This window comes from Hydra vulgaris, chromosome 12 (genome assembly GCF_038396675.1).
Source record: "Hydra vulgaris chromosome 12, alternate assembly HydraT2T_AEP".
NCBI classification, from domain to species: domain Eukaryota; kingdom Metazoa; phylum Cnidaria; class Hydrozoa; order Anthoathecata; family Hydridae; genus Hydra; species Hydra vulgaris.
Window position 1 is genome coordinate 26604393 of NC_088931.1, and position 14311 is coordinate 26618703.

At 32.3% G+C, this 14311-nt stretch overlaps 1 protein-coding gene across 1 annotated transcript in view; it reads left to right on the forward strand.

The window, feature by feature from the left end:
• LOC101240941 (F-BAR and double SH3 domains protein 2) overlaps positions 1-14311 on the forward strand; it is a 53864-nt gene that overhangs the window by 20114 nt on the left and 19439 nt on the right. Inside the window, exons 9-10 of the mRNA XM_065812735.1 lie at positions 2917-3045; positions 3450-3572. Coding sequence (XP_065668807.1) covers positions 2917-3045; positions 3450-3572 — 252 coding nt within the window. The remainder of the gene's footprint in view (positions 1-2916; positions 3046-3449; positions 3573-14311) is intronic.

Sequence of the window (14311 nt, forward strand, 5' to 3'; positions counted from 1 at the left end):
GCTCATTTACGTTCTTTGATAACCTTTTTATCTTCTTTCTGTCTAAGTAGTCCCAAACATGTTCGATTATATTCAAATCAGGGCTCTGAGGAGGCCAAGACATGGTTTGAAGCACTCCCTCTTCCAGATTTGACAAATAACTTTTAATTAATTTGCAAGTTTGTTTGGGATTGTTATCCTGTTAAAGGATAAAATAATCCCTGATCAGTTGTCGTCCAGAAGGCACATTATGATTATGTAAATTTTCTTTTTTTTTTTTCACCTGTAAGCTTTTCTGTTATTCTAACAATATCCCCTACCTCTTTTATTAAAATACACCCCCAAATTTAAATATTTCCTCCACCATGTTTGATAGTTGATGCTAGACATAGCTATTTGAATGCCTCCCTATTTTCTTTGTCTAGCATACTGGCTTCTATTCGTCCCAAATATTTGAAATTTAGATTCGTCTGTGAACAATACCTTGTCCCATTGATTTTTCTGCCACTCTTTGTGCTCTCTGGCGAAGTTTAATCTTTTTTCTTTATTACCTTTGCGTAATAAAGGTTTTCTAATAGCTACACAGCCTTTTAATCCAAAAACACACACACACAAGAGCTGGTTTTAAGCTTCAGAAAACATTGCTAAAGCCACATTTTTCACATTTTATTAGCAAAAAAAACATGCAATTTATATATATATATATATATATATATATATATATATATATATATATATATATATATATATATATATATATATATATATATATATATATATATATATATGTATATGTATATATATACCGAGGTGTACACTGTAAAATATGATGTTTGAATTTTGACACTTGTGCAAACTTAAAACTTTTAAATATTTTTTGAATAGGTTTTGTCTAATGCCAAAACCCGCTATTCTCAGGTCAGAGTCTTGTTTTCCAGCCTGCTGGAAGGCGGCATAAGTTATCCCTATCTTCAAAAATTCTGGAGAGCAATATGATTCATCTAACTACCGTCCCATTAGTCTTCTTCCTATCATTAGCAAGGTTTTTGAATCTTTAATTAACAAACACTTAATTTCTCATCTTGAATCTAATAACTTACTTTCTGACCATCAATATGGTTTTCGATCTTCTCGTTCTACAGCTGATTTGCTAACAGTAATAACTGATAGATTTTATCGTGATTAGATAAAGGTGGAGAGGTTAAGGCCATCGCTCTTGACATTTCAAAAGCTTTTGATAAAGTTTGGCATGCTGGTCTTCTCCATAAGCTTTCTTCTTATGGTGAATCTGGCAACAGCTTTAAGATCATTGAATCCTTCCTTTCCAATCGTAGCATAAAAATTGTCCTCGATGGACAACACTCTTCTTCTTATTCTGTAACTTCAGGGGTTCCTCAAGGTTCTATCCTTGGCCCTATACTCTTTTTAATTTACATTAATGATCATCCAGATATTCTCACATCTAAGTTGGCATTGTTTGCTGATAGTACTACCATTTATTCTTGTTGTGATAAGAAACCAACACTCTCTGATTGCTTGGAGGGGGCGTTTGAGCTTGAAAAGGATCTCACTTCTGCTACAGCATGGGGCTCACAGTGGCTGGTGAACTTCAATACAGATAAAGCTCAATTTTTTTCAGCCATTCGTTATCGCAATAATTTATATCTTCCTATATTTATGAATGGTGATGTACTTGATGAGTCATCTACTCTTCATCTTCTAGGATTAACTCTTACTTCCAATCTTTCTTTGAAACCATATATCAAATCAGTTGCAAAATTAGCATCTGCTAAGGTTGCATCTCTTTATCAAGCTTGTCACTTTCTTACTTTTGATTCTATTCTCTAACTCTATAAATCCCAAATCCGGCCTTGTATGGAATACTGTTGCCATACCTGGGGCGGATCTTCTAATGATGCCTTTTCTCTTGGGCACTGCTCTAAAGAGCTTGTGTCTCTTGTGCCATCTACTAAAATTCATTCTTGTGTTACTTGTCATTCAATTAAGTCTCATCTTTTTTCTGTGACTGTTCCTAAGTGCTCCAAAAATGCTTATTCATCTAGTTTTTTTCCTTGAAAATCAGCTCTTTGGAATTCGCTTCCTTCATCTTGCTTTCCTGATTCATATAATTTACAATCGTTTAAGTCGTCCATCAATCATTATCTTGCTCTACAATCTTCATCTTTTCTCTTTCAGTAACTTCCAACTTTAATTAGTGGCTACTTGCAGTCTTGTTGGATGCAAAGATGTTTAAAATATATATATATATATATTTATGCTTATGTCAAATGAGAATGTTTTGTAAAGAAATACAGTGATTGGAACTGGGGGATAAAAATACCCTAATTTTTGGGCCCACCCAGCTGTTCACATGGAAGCAATGAGTTTATAAAATATTTTACTTTCTTTCTATTTTTATCTAAATTTACATTCATCAACAAATTTCAAATTTCATGCATTAATCTTTAATTTTTCTAAAATTATGACCATATAAAGTTTTAATTCCCCTCAATTTGAGGTGGCTGTAACCTTTGCAGGGTCATAAAAACTGAACACTAAGAGGGTATTGCATGAGATTTGAAGTTTGTTGGTGAATATAGATTTAGATAAAAAAAGTAATAAAAAAAAATTATAAATTCCTTGCTTCCACGTTAACAGCTGGGTGGCCCAAAAAGTTAGGGTTTTTTTGTTACCAAGCTGCAATCACTGCAATCCTTTGCAAAACATTCTCATTTGACATAAGCATGAATATACAAAAGTTTTGAGTATTGCGTTATGTAAAAACATTGTGAGTGTGTCTGTGTGTGTGAAAAACCAGCTCATGCATGTGTGTATGTATGTATGTATGTATGTATGTATGTATGTATGTATGTATGTATGTATATATATATATATATATATATATATGTGTGTGTGTGTGTGTGTGTACTTTTTTAGGCAAATGAGAAGTATGAAGTTTGTGAAAAAAGATCAACAATTGCTCGCAATGATTATCTACTGATGCTGGCTGCTATCAATGCTGAACAGCATAAGTACTACAAGAATGATTTACCAGGATTAATCGCTGTAAATTTCTAAGCTAATTTGTTGTTGTTCTTGTTTTTTGATAAATTATTTAATTAAATCAGATAAATAGGTTGTTTGAATTAAGTAAATGGGCTATTTGAAATTGAATAAAATGTTTAATCAGTTTCAAAAAGAACACAGTATCAACAGACAATTTAAAAAAAACAATACATTAATGACAAGTAATAAACAAAAATAACACAGTAATGATTCATTTGTCATTAAAATGTTTTAGCATAACCAAAGTAATGTACATCTTGAAGTATTTTGCATAATTTTTTAAAGCAAGGCATGGAAAAAAAAAAGACAGGAAGAAAAAAGCAGGAAAAAATGCAGTTTTATATTTACAGCCAAGAAAAAAAAAATTATTATAAGTATATTTACCATAAAAAATTTTTTTTTAGATGCAGGATGGTAATATTTATGAAAGTTTTCGGAATTTTTACACTATATTAACAAATGCTGAAATAGATGCATGTAACCAGAATCTTTCCAATTTTCGAAAGCTGGAAGAAGACGTGTCACAGGTATGTTTTTATATATTATGTTTGTTATGTTTAAACTGTAAATTAAACTTTTAGCTATTTTGTATGATAGTTGTTAGTCTAAAGAATAAAATAAGCTAAAAAGTTTTGAGCCTGGCCAAAAGAGAGCAAACTTATTACTGAAAATGCCACTTGTTTTGAAGTTGAAGCAATTATTTCACCTTGTTTTGCTATGCCGTTGCATAGCAAAACAAGGTGAAATAATTGCTTCAACTTTTAGGTCAGATTTCTGCGAACCAATAAAGTGGTTTGTATTAGAAACTTACACAAGATGTTGAGAATTCTATACCAATTTTTAAAATATATAAAAATTTGTCAGATGTGACCAGCTAAAGAAAATAAACTAGTTTTTTTGATACTATTATTAAGCGTTAGAGTTACGTAACAAAAGAATAGTAAAAGTATTTAACTCATTCATTAAAAATAATTAGCAAAGGAAATTTTAAAAAACTGGTGGCACTCTTCCTGAGTGAATTTTCATAACATTTAAGAATTTACAAATATAGAGTTACGTGCTTTATGGATGATCCCCCTTTTTTTTTAATGTCTAAATAAAAATCTTTATATAATTCTTATTTTTATTTTAATTAACACTTAATAAAAAAGATTTTTTTTTCTAAATTCTCCAAATATAAAAAGTTAAACGTCAAAGGAACGCAACAAAATATGAATTACTTAATGGCATAATTCATTTTGTTAATGAAAAAGCGTCAGAACTGTAGTAAATGCATGTAGTTTTAACTTAGGTAACACAAACATGCATATATTATTAAAAAAGTTAGGTTTTTTAACTAAATATAAGAAAAAACAAAACTTTATCATGTTTTTGTTAACTTACGTTACTTGAAAATTGCAAAAGTTCTTTCGTTATTTTCTTGAAATAAATATATTTTATAAAGTATAAAATCTGACCAACAACAATTTGAACATGTTAGATCTATTTTCACACAATGTTATTTTCGATTATCCAAATAAATTCATGGTTAAAATAGCATTTTACAATGATAATTTTTTTACCATATGATAATGAGAAAAACTGTAACTTTCGGAAGCATAAAAATGACTTGAATTAATTAATTTCAGTACTAACGGTATATTTTAAAGAAACTTTTATGTGTCTACATCAATATTCAAATTTTTATTTAAACATCTTTACTTCCAACAAGGCTGCAAGCAACCAATAATTAGAGTTGGAAGTTACTGGAAGAGAAAAGATAAAGATTGTAGAACAAGATAACGATTGACAGACGACTTAAAGGATTGCAAATTATATGAATCAGGAAAGCAAGATGAAGGAAGCGAATTCCAAAGAGCTGATGTTCGAGGAAAAAGACGAATAAGAGTTTTTGGAGCACTTAGGAACAATGACAGAAAAAGGATGAGACTTAATTGAATGAGGAGTAACACGAGAATGAGTTTTAGTAGATGGCACAAGAGACACTAGCTCTTTAAAGCAGTGCCCATTATAGTATTTGTAGAAAAGAGCAAGAGAAGCAACATTACAACTATGTGATAATGGTTGGAGGTTGGCTGCGAGAGCAGATCCAATTATGTTTACAATGCATTTTTGCACCTTGTCTAAAAGAGAAAAGGCATCATTAGATGATCCGCCCCAGGTATGGCAACAGTATTCCATACAAGGCCGGATTTGAGATTTATAGAGTTAAAGAATAGAATCCGGAGTAAGAAAGTGTCAAGCTCAATAAAGAGATGCAACCTTAGCAGATGCTAATTTTGTAATAGATTTGATATATGGTTTCAAAGAAAGATTGGAAGTAAGAGTTAATCCTAGAAGATGAAGGGTAGATGACTCATCGAGTACATTACCGTTCATAAATATAGGAAGATCTAAATTATTGCGATAACAATTGGCTGAAAAAAATTTAGTTTTATCTGAATTAAAGTTCACCAGCCACTGTGAGCCCCATGCTGTAGCAGAAGTGAGATCCTTTTCAAGCTCAAACGCCCCCTCCAAGCAATCAGAGAGTGTTGGTTTCTTATCATGACAAGAATAAATGGTAGTATTATCAGCGAACAATGCCACCTAAGATGTGAGAATATCTGGAAGATCGTTAATGTAAATTAAAAAGAGTATAGGGCCAAAGATAGAACCTTGAGGAACCCCTGAAGTTACAGAATAAGAAGAAGAGTGCTGTCCATCGAGGACGACTTTTATACTACGATTAGAAAGGAAGGACTCAATAATCTTAAAGATGTTGCCAGATACATCATAAGAAGAAAGCTTATGGAGAAGACCAGCATGCCAAACTTTATCAAAAGCTTTTGAAATGTCAAGAGCAATGGCCTTAACCTCTCCACCTTTATCTAATCACGATAAAATCTATCAGTTATTACTGTTAGCAAATCAGCTGTAGAACGAGAAGATCGAAATCCATATTGATGGTCAGAAAGTAAGTTATTAGATTCAAGATGAGAAATTAAGTGTTTGTTAATTAAAGATTCAAAAACCTTGCTAATGATAGGAAGAAGAATCAGCAGGCTGGAAAACAAGACTCTGATAAGCACTTGTTGAATAGTTTTGAAAGTATAGATGACAGCTCCGGAGAACACTTCTGCAAGACTATAACAAGTATAATGTCCGGGCCACAAGCTATAGAAGAGTCTAGGCAGGAAACCACTTTAGATACAGAAATAGGAGTGATACGAGTGTCAAGCAATGGATCAACCTGTTTATTGTCTATATCAGGTATAACTCAACTAGTGGAATCAAGAGATGATATTGATGAAAAGTTCATAGCAAACAATTCAGCTTTGTTTTTAAATGAGGTGACAAAGCCTGAACCATACAAGAAGGGTGGAATTACAGATTTCCCTTTATTATTGATACTATTGAAGATTCTCCAGAAGTCATGAGAGCCTAATTTTGTGATGAAATACAAGATTTCATGACCTGAGAATAGCGGGCTTTGGCATTAGACAAAACCTTTTTACAATGGTTTCTAGCAGTAATAAACAGATGTCTCTTTTCTGGAGAATTGTTTTGCTGATAGATATTGAAGTAACGGTTTTGATTGGAAATTGCAGCAACACAATGTGAAGAAAACATGAGAAGAGTGAGGCTTGACATGGAATCGTCGAGAGGGAATAAAAGATTCCATGCCAGCCTGAATCCACGAAGTTATGTCAGAAGCACATTTGTCAACAGGAAGACGAAAGATTTCTACCCAAGGGCCATCACAGAAAATCATGGAAAGAGTCCCAGTCAGCTTTAAGGTAGTTGTAAAAGCTACAGTGATTCAGATGATGAAAAAGAATGAGATAATAGTTTTAGAGAGATCAAACTGTGATCAGAAGTACCTTAGGGTGAATGTGAAGAAACTGAGCACTGACTAGGATCAGAAATAAGACATAAGTCGAGTAGAGAAGATAAATGATTTGGGTTGTTTGGAAAGCGAGTTGGAATGTTGACTGTTTGAATTAGGGATTGGGAAAGGCGAAAGTTTTGGGTTTAATGCTTGCTGAGTCACTGACACTAGAGCAAGCCATTCAGTGTGATGAGCATTAAAGTCACCAACAACAACAATATTGGCTGATGGATTAAGAGAGAGGGCTTGGTCAATATGATCAGAAATAACATCAAAAAGAGTGTAGTCTTGAGATGAAGGAGAGCGATGTAGAACAAAGGGAAAGGTGAGACAGCTGAACTCAAATTAGTCTCACAAAGAGCAAGTAGGTCTGGTGTACTTTGCAAGAGATAAGACTCAACAGAAGTTACCTCAAAGACCACAAATATTAGTTAATAGGTTTAGAGAACTTGGTAAGGACAATTGTTTTTTGTTCTTTATAGCTTTTGGTACTTTATTCATTTTTAAATTTGCTAAAGAACTTGACTAAAAGCATAGATAGTACTCAGTACACTGTTTAATAGCCCAAGCAATTGCCTCATTACTATTAATAAACCCTAAGCCATAACAAAGGGCTCCAAATGCCCTTGGCAATGCACACCAAAAGTACAATCAGGAACACCATCCATGCGCAACATGGCACTGTTAATACTTTGATATTTTTCAGCTGTTGGAATCAGCCTCTATGAGAGCTACCACAGAGTTCAGGAAACCTGACTACCAGCCGGCCTCAGAACCAAAAAAACTTTAGAGCTGTACCCTCATTAGGAGATAATAGAATGAGTTGCCTAGTCATGAAAACATAGACACAAGCAAAACCCATGCATTGAGTCAAGAATATCCAGTATTCAACATCCTAAACTGGATACAATGTGTTAAAAATACATCTGCGCCAGCCTAATAGATGAAGAAGAGATGCGAGGCTGGTCCACAGATAAAATTTGTTTACCCTTTATGTCTTTGTTTAGGAGACCTTCTACAAGTCAGTGACTGGATGCATTTAACATCTCCATAAGATGAATATTTTTATCGAGACACCATCTCTAGCCTTTACTCAACCAAAAGTCCCAAGGCAGGGGGTGTTTTAAGTCGGAGTTGGCTTCTCCTAACCTTTGCCTAAAAAAGCGTATCCTACGCATGATGCTACAGGACATGAAGCAAGGCATGAGTCCTACAGGACATTAAGCAGATATGTTACATGTTACCAGTAGCAGGATAACCTGACCTGACATATTTATATTTATAAGTTTTATTTTGTGAAAAATAGTAGTATAGAAAAATTATAGTTTATAAAAGTTACATCAGCGTTATATAATTAACAGATTGTGCAATATCAATAAAATGAAAACAGAATTTTCCTTATAATTGAATTTGCTTAAAGTTGACAAAAAAGAGAATACTTTTTCATTTTCCGCCGTAGAATTGCTCATATATATTCTTTTTTTCTTTTATCTTGTGTGCAGAAAATACATTTTTAGTTCTAACTTACTTTAAGTGTTGTAATGATTATAGAAGCAGGAAAAAAATTTTTTTTTTTGTAAGTTTTATATGAGCCACAATGCACATCACAAATATTTAGAAACATGCTATAGGTCTATAAACTATAAACTATAGGTCTGGAACTACTTAATCACAAACAATTATTAAAGAAATTTTTCTTTTTATTCTAGTTTTTATTTAAGCTTTTAACTTGTTACTTTTTTTTCAAATTTGCTTATCTTGAAATTTATAATTTACAGCAGCGGTTCCCAAACTATGGGTCGCGATCCCAGTGAGGGTCGCCTGACAATTCGCCTGGGGTTGCCATTTTACCTTCTAAAAATAATTTGTTTACGTCTGTCAATGGTTTCTTTCTGTCATTTTAAGTTCAAACTCCTACTTTGACTACAGTCATTATACTGAATTCGATGTACAATTCTATGACGTACAACCAAAGCGACGTACAATACTAAAATTTATTTTACAGATTTTAGAAGCCTATATAATTTAATTATTTCAGACATTTCAATTCTTGCAACCAATGGGCATTTTCATGATTTTCGATGTTTTTACTTATATCTAAACTTTATTTTGCTTTAAATATCCAGGTTACACAAGTTCTAATTACTGTTTAGAAATACTAGCATGTCCACTGTTTTGGGTGCTAAAGATGCCTGCCGTCAAATGACTACATGTCCATCAGTTGAGAAACTTTATACTGCAACTTTAGTGCCATCAGAATGATGGCACTAAAGTTGCAGGTATGCACGTGTACTATAGGGCTAAAATAGCATAATTTTATTTTCCATGTTCCAGGTTTTAAAAGCGTTTTCTCAGAGAGACAAACTAATAAACAAGTTGGAAAAGTTATGAATAATGTAATAGAAAATTTTTTTACATAAGGTGAGGAATAATAAGTGGGTTTCAGAATCTCAAGAATTTCTCAAGAAATCAGAAACTCAAACAAATTTACTAAGGTTGTGTTTAATGGTTTTAGAAATTCTGTTGGCAATAAAGAAATTGTATCTAATAAAGTTTTTAACAACAAGATTTTCAAGATCTTTTACATACCAGTTGTTAAATTGTTATATTATGATTTCTCAATTAAGTCTGTGATAATGAATCAGGGAGAGACAAATATTAGAAAAAGAAAATATAATGATGAATATTTCAAGTATGACTTTACTTTTATAGTTGCAGCAGGAATTAAAAATCCACAATGTGTTATTTGCAACCAAATTATGGTAGTCGAATCCATGAAGCTTAAGAAACTGAAAAGCTATTTTGATACTAAACATTTTAGTTATGCAGGCAAGGATGTCCAGTATTTTAAGAACAAAGCTGATGGTGTTAAAAAAAACAGACTTGATTCTCATGGCCAGTACCAACAGCAAAATATAGCAGCCATTGAAGCTTCATATTTTTGGCTCTCAGAATCAAAACTTCAACCATTGCCAAAAACTTACCGTTGCCAGCAACCAAATTTATTGTTTAAGTTATGCTTGAAGTTAAATATGTTAACAAACTGAATACAATATCCTATTCTAATAACACCGTCAGTAGAAGAATAGATGGCATGACTGCTGATATTCTTGAGCAGGTAATCCAGGTAATGAAATCTGCTCCCCTTGAAATATTTAGCATTAGGAGGTGACCGGCCCCGGCTAAAAATGAGACTTTTTTCAAACCAGGCTCCGGCTAAACTATAAGGTTTAGCAGAGTTTGATAGCCGGGGCTAGAAAAAAATTTATAATACTTTACATATTATAATTTTATGCTTACATTTACTAGTTATTAAATACTGGCATATATTTATATATTTTCAAACTCTAATTTATCTCCAACAAGATTGCAAACAACCACTATTAAGTTATGAGTTTCTTTAAAATAGAGAATAAGTAAAAATACTAGGAAATGGTTAACTGAAAACTTGAAAAGTAGCAGGTTGCATATAAAAGAAAAACATGAAGATAGTTATAAGGTTTTTTTGATGTGCAAGGAAAAAAACTGGATTTATAAAAGTTTTTATAGCATAAAGAGACAGATACAGTAAAAGGGTGCAACTTGTTGAATAAGAAACAAGCAAGAATGAGTTTTGGTTTATCGTAACAGAGATGATAGCTTGTTTGAGCATTGACCATGATTGTATTTGTAGAAAAAAGAAAGAAATGCAACCTTTCAACAGAGTGGGAGAGTGCCTCAAGCTTGGCAGATAAAGCAGGTCTAATTTATTATTATTATTATTATTATTATTATTATTATTTTTTAATGTTAACTCACCTCCCCAAGACTGAAAACGCCACTACAGATGAGGAGGCTACTTAATTGTGGTTATAACCCTCTCTCTCAACTATATAACTCCGAAACATGAGGACAACCAAGGCACAGTGGGCCAGTGACTGGACAAAAGTATAAAAACCAAAGTCAGAATTTTAATGTCATAATGGTTTTAAACAATTATATAGATATTATAAAACAATTTAAAACCGTTTATATACACTTAAAATTTTAATGAATATACTTATGATGTGGTTGAAGTAGACGCAAATGTAAATTAGAAAGAAAAAAAATTATAAAGAGAAAAATGTTGTTTAAAAAATTGATGGAAATAAATAGCATTTAAATAAAATATTGCGCTTTTTAAAATATTATATTATAACTCTATATATTATCTGGATTTTAAAAGTTGTTGACTAAAATTGGTATGTAATTAACATTAAGGCAGCAACTTTAAACAGGCTTATTATTTTATATTTTATTGTATCACTTTTGCTTTTATTTGACAAAGTTTTTTTTTTTATTGCTACAGCTTGCTTTTATACTTAGATATTTTGAAGCTTATATATGTTTTCTTTAATAATTTCATAAATATGGCTGCCACTAGGCGCCACCTTGGTTTTCTTTCACATTTGAACATCTCTTACCTGACAAAAAATCTGTAATTGCGCTCAAAAACTTTTATTTGCACAAAATTTTCAAAAATGCGGAAAACATATAATACGATCTTACTCATACTAAGCGTAGTACTGAACAATAATATATATATATATATATATATATATATATATATATATATATATATATATATATATATATATATATATATATAATTTAGCGCTAGTCAAACCAAATGGATTTAATAATCTGTTTTAATTGGTTTGGTTGGGGTTACTTATTTTAGATGTTGATCTGCTGTTTTTATTTAAGTTTCATGAGTGTCACAAGAAACAAAATTCACCAGTTAATCAAACTCAACAGTCTGTCAATACATAAAAAAGAAGACAGTATACTTGTATACAACTTCTTTTTTATGTATTGACAAATCAAAGAACATGATTTGAAGTTTCAAGGTAAAAAGTTTGAGAGTCAATTTCATTTATTTATTTCTGAATATGGTAAAAGATGGACTCGAAGTAAATGAACCGATGCAAAGTTTATAAGGAAGAATTCAGCTTGGCTTGAAAATGATTTTAATACCATATTAATGAAGGAGAGTAAAAATAAACAACTCGGCAAACAACTCAAAATTTGCAACTTTGTCAGCTTCAAATTCTTGTGAGCTGTTGTTTGGTAGTGGCACACACCTGTGGAAAGAAGGTAGAGAAAAAGATGGTCAGATAGCAATAAAGTTAAATGATAGCAAAGATGATGAACTAGATCATTCTGATAATACATCTGAAGAAGCGTTGGCTCTTTTGTTAGATAATGAGATGAGCAAATCTCAATATATCAGCGCTTAAGAAACAATGCGAAAAGCAGAAAAAGTAATTTATATCCACCATACAATGATGTACGTAAGGCAAAAGAGAGGTGTTTGGCTAGTTGTGAATCATGGGCAGCAACAGATTACTCTGCAGACATCAATTTCCAAGCATTGGTAGATCATACTGTGCTGCGGTTGTTGGAAGTACAACATGATGTTATCAATTCATTTGTTTTTGATAGGCTAATTCTGCGCTCAAAGGTAGGTTTTGATGGGTCAACTGGGCAAAGCATTTATACACAAGTTACTGATGAGCTGGAAAACTGAAGCTTTTTCCAAGAAGCAAGTTTGTTTCTTACCTGCTTTGTATCACTTGAATTGACAGGATTCTCTGGTCAAGTGGGGAAGATTGTTTGGAGAAATCCACATCTGTCATCAACATTGTACTGCCGAATTGTGCGGTTTAGGTTTGTAAAGGAGACAACTGATGTAATGAATGCAGAGCATCAATTTCTTAAAAATGCTATTGGAAACTTAACTACAACTCCTCTGCCTAAGTATGAAAACTTAGCTGTTCTTCACAAAGTTGATGTTACCATGATAGATGGAAAAGTAGCCACTGCATTATCTACTCTTACTAATTCAAGTCAGTGCTGCTCAGTTTGTGGTTCAATGCCAAGTCAAATGAACCAACTTAATATTGTTTGCAATTTGCCATTAACTCCGACCGGATTGAAGTATGGCTTGTCAACACTTCATGCATGGATTCGTAGCATGGGGTGTTTCTTAAAAGTCGGCTACAAAGCTGAAGTGAATAAATGAGCATTAAGGTCAGATGCAGAAAAAGAAAAAATTAAAGCTAAAAAAAATTTAATTCAATCTCGGTTCAGAAATGAAGTTGGGCTGGTGATTGATATCCCTAGGTCTGGTGGTTCTGGATCATCAAATAATGCAATACTGCCCGGCGTTTCTTCAGAAACGCTGAAAAAACAGTAGCAATTATCAATGTAGATGTGCACTTAATTAAAAGGATATATGTTGTGCTGTGCACTTTTGTCATCTGGTTTTATGATTGATGCTGATAAATTAAAAGACTATTGTTTAGAAACAGCACAGCTTTTTATACAACTTTATCCCTGGTACTACATGCCACAGAGCTTGCGCAAAATCTTGATACATGGGTGGCAGGTTGTTGATGAGATGGTGCAACTCTTAAAAGAAAGCCATTCTTTTATTTTGTAATTTCGCCTGAATTATATTGTACATAATTATTTTGTATTTTTAAATATATAGACCTACCACTTACTAAGCTAGTACTACTTGTAGCATACATTGTCAAAGATTTTCGTGAATACATGGGTACAATAATACCCATACAAGTTTGAAAAATTCTGTAGGCGCTTGTAAAATCTGCTAATTAGAAAAAATAATTAACTAAGCTAGAGTATAATTTTTTTACAGGGAAGCAAGTTTATCCAGCAACGTGTAATAGCACGTGTAATAACACCAGTTAATCATATTAAACTAAAAAAAGTTTTGCTTTCCGCGAGCGAAGATCAAAGGAAGGATTTCATAATAAAACACGTGCTAAATAGTGTACATAGTGCAAATAAAACATATACAACTAATACAATTTAGCTGCTGCTAAGCAAAATTAGGTATCCATAGCAACTAAATAAAAAAATATTTACTTTTTTAAAAAGCGTGACCTCATATTGGTACTTACGTAAAATTTGGTGAACATAGCAGTTGTAAAAATATATGAAAAAAAAATTATGTTTTTGCTACCCAAAATTAGGTATCCATAGCAACGAATTAAAAAAATAACACCTTCATAAGAAGCGCAGACATCATATTATTACTCATTCTAATTTTAGTCAATATAGCCCTAATATTAAATAAGTTATGAATTTTGTCCAGTAAAAGTGAATTCTGGCCCACTGTGCAAGGGTGCTCGGTACCTCTTGCTTATGATGCTAGTGCTCTACCACTACACCAGGACCGCATTACATTTACAATGTGTTTATGACTTTGTCTGAGAGTAAGAGAGTTGTTATTCATCAATATAGGAATACCAACATCATGCAATATTTTTTTGCAGTAAATAAATGAGTTTTGTTGTTTAACAAAAGTTGCAGATTTTAAGTCCAGAATTTAAATCCATAAGCTACTGC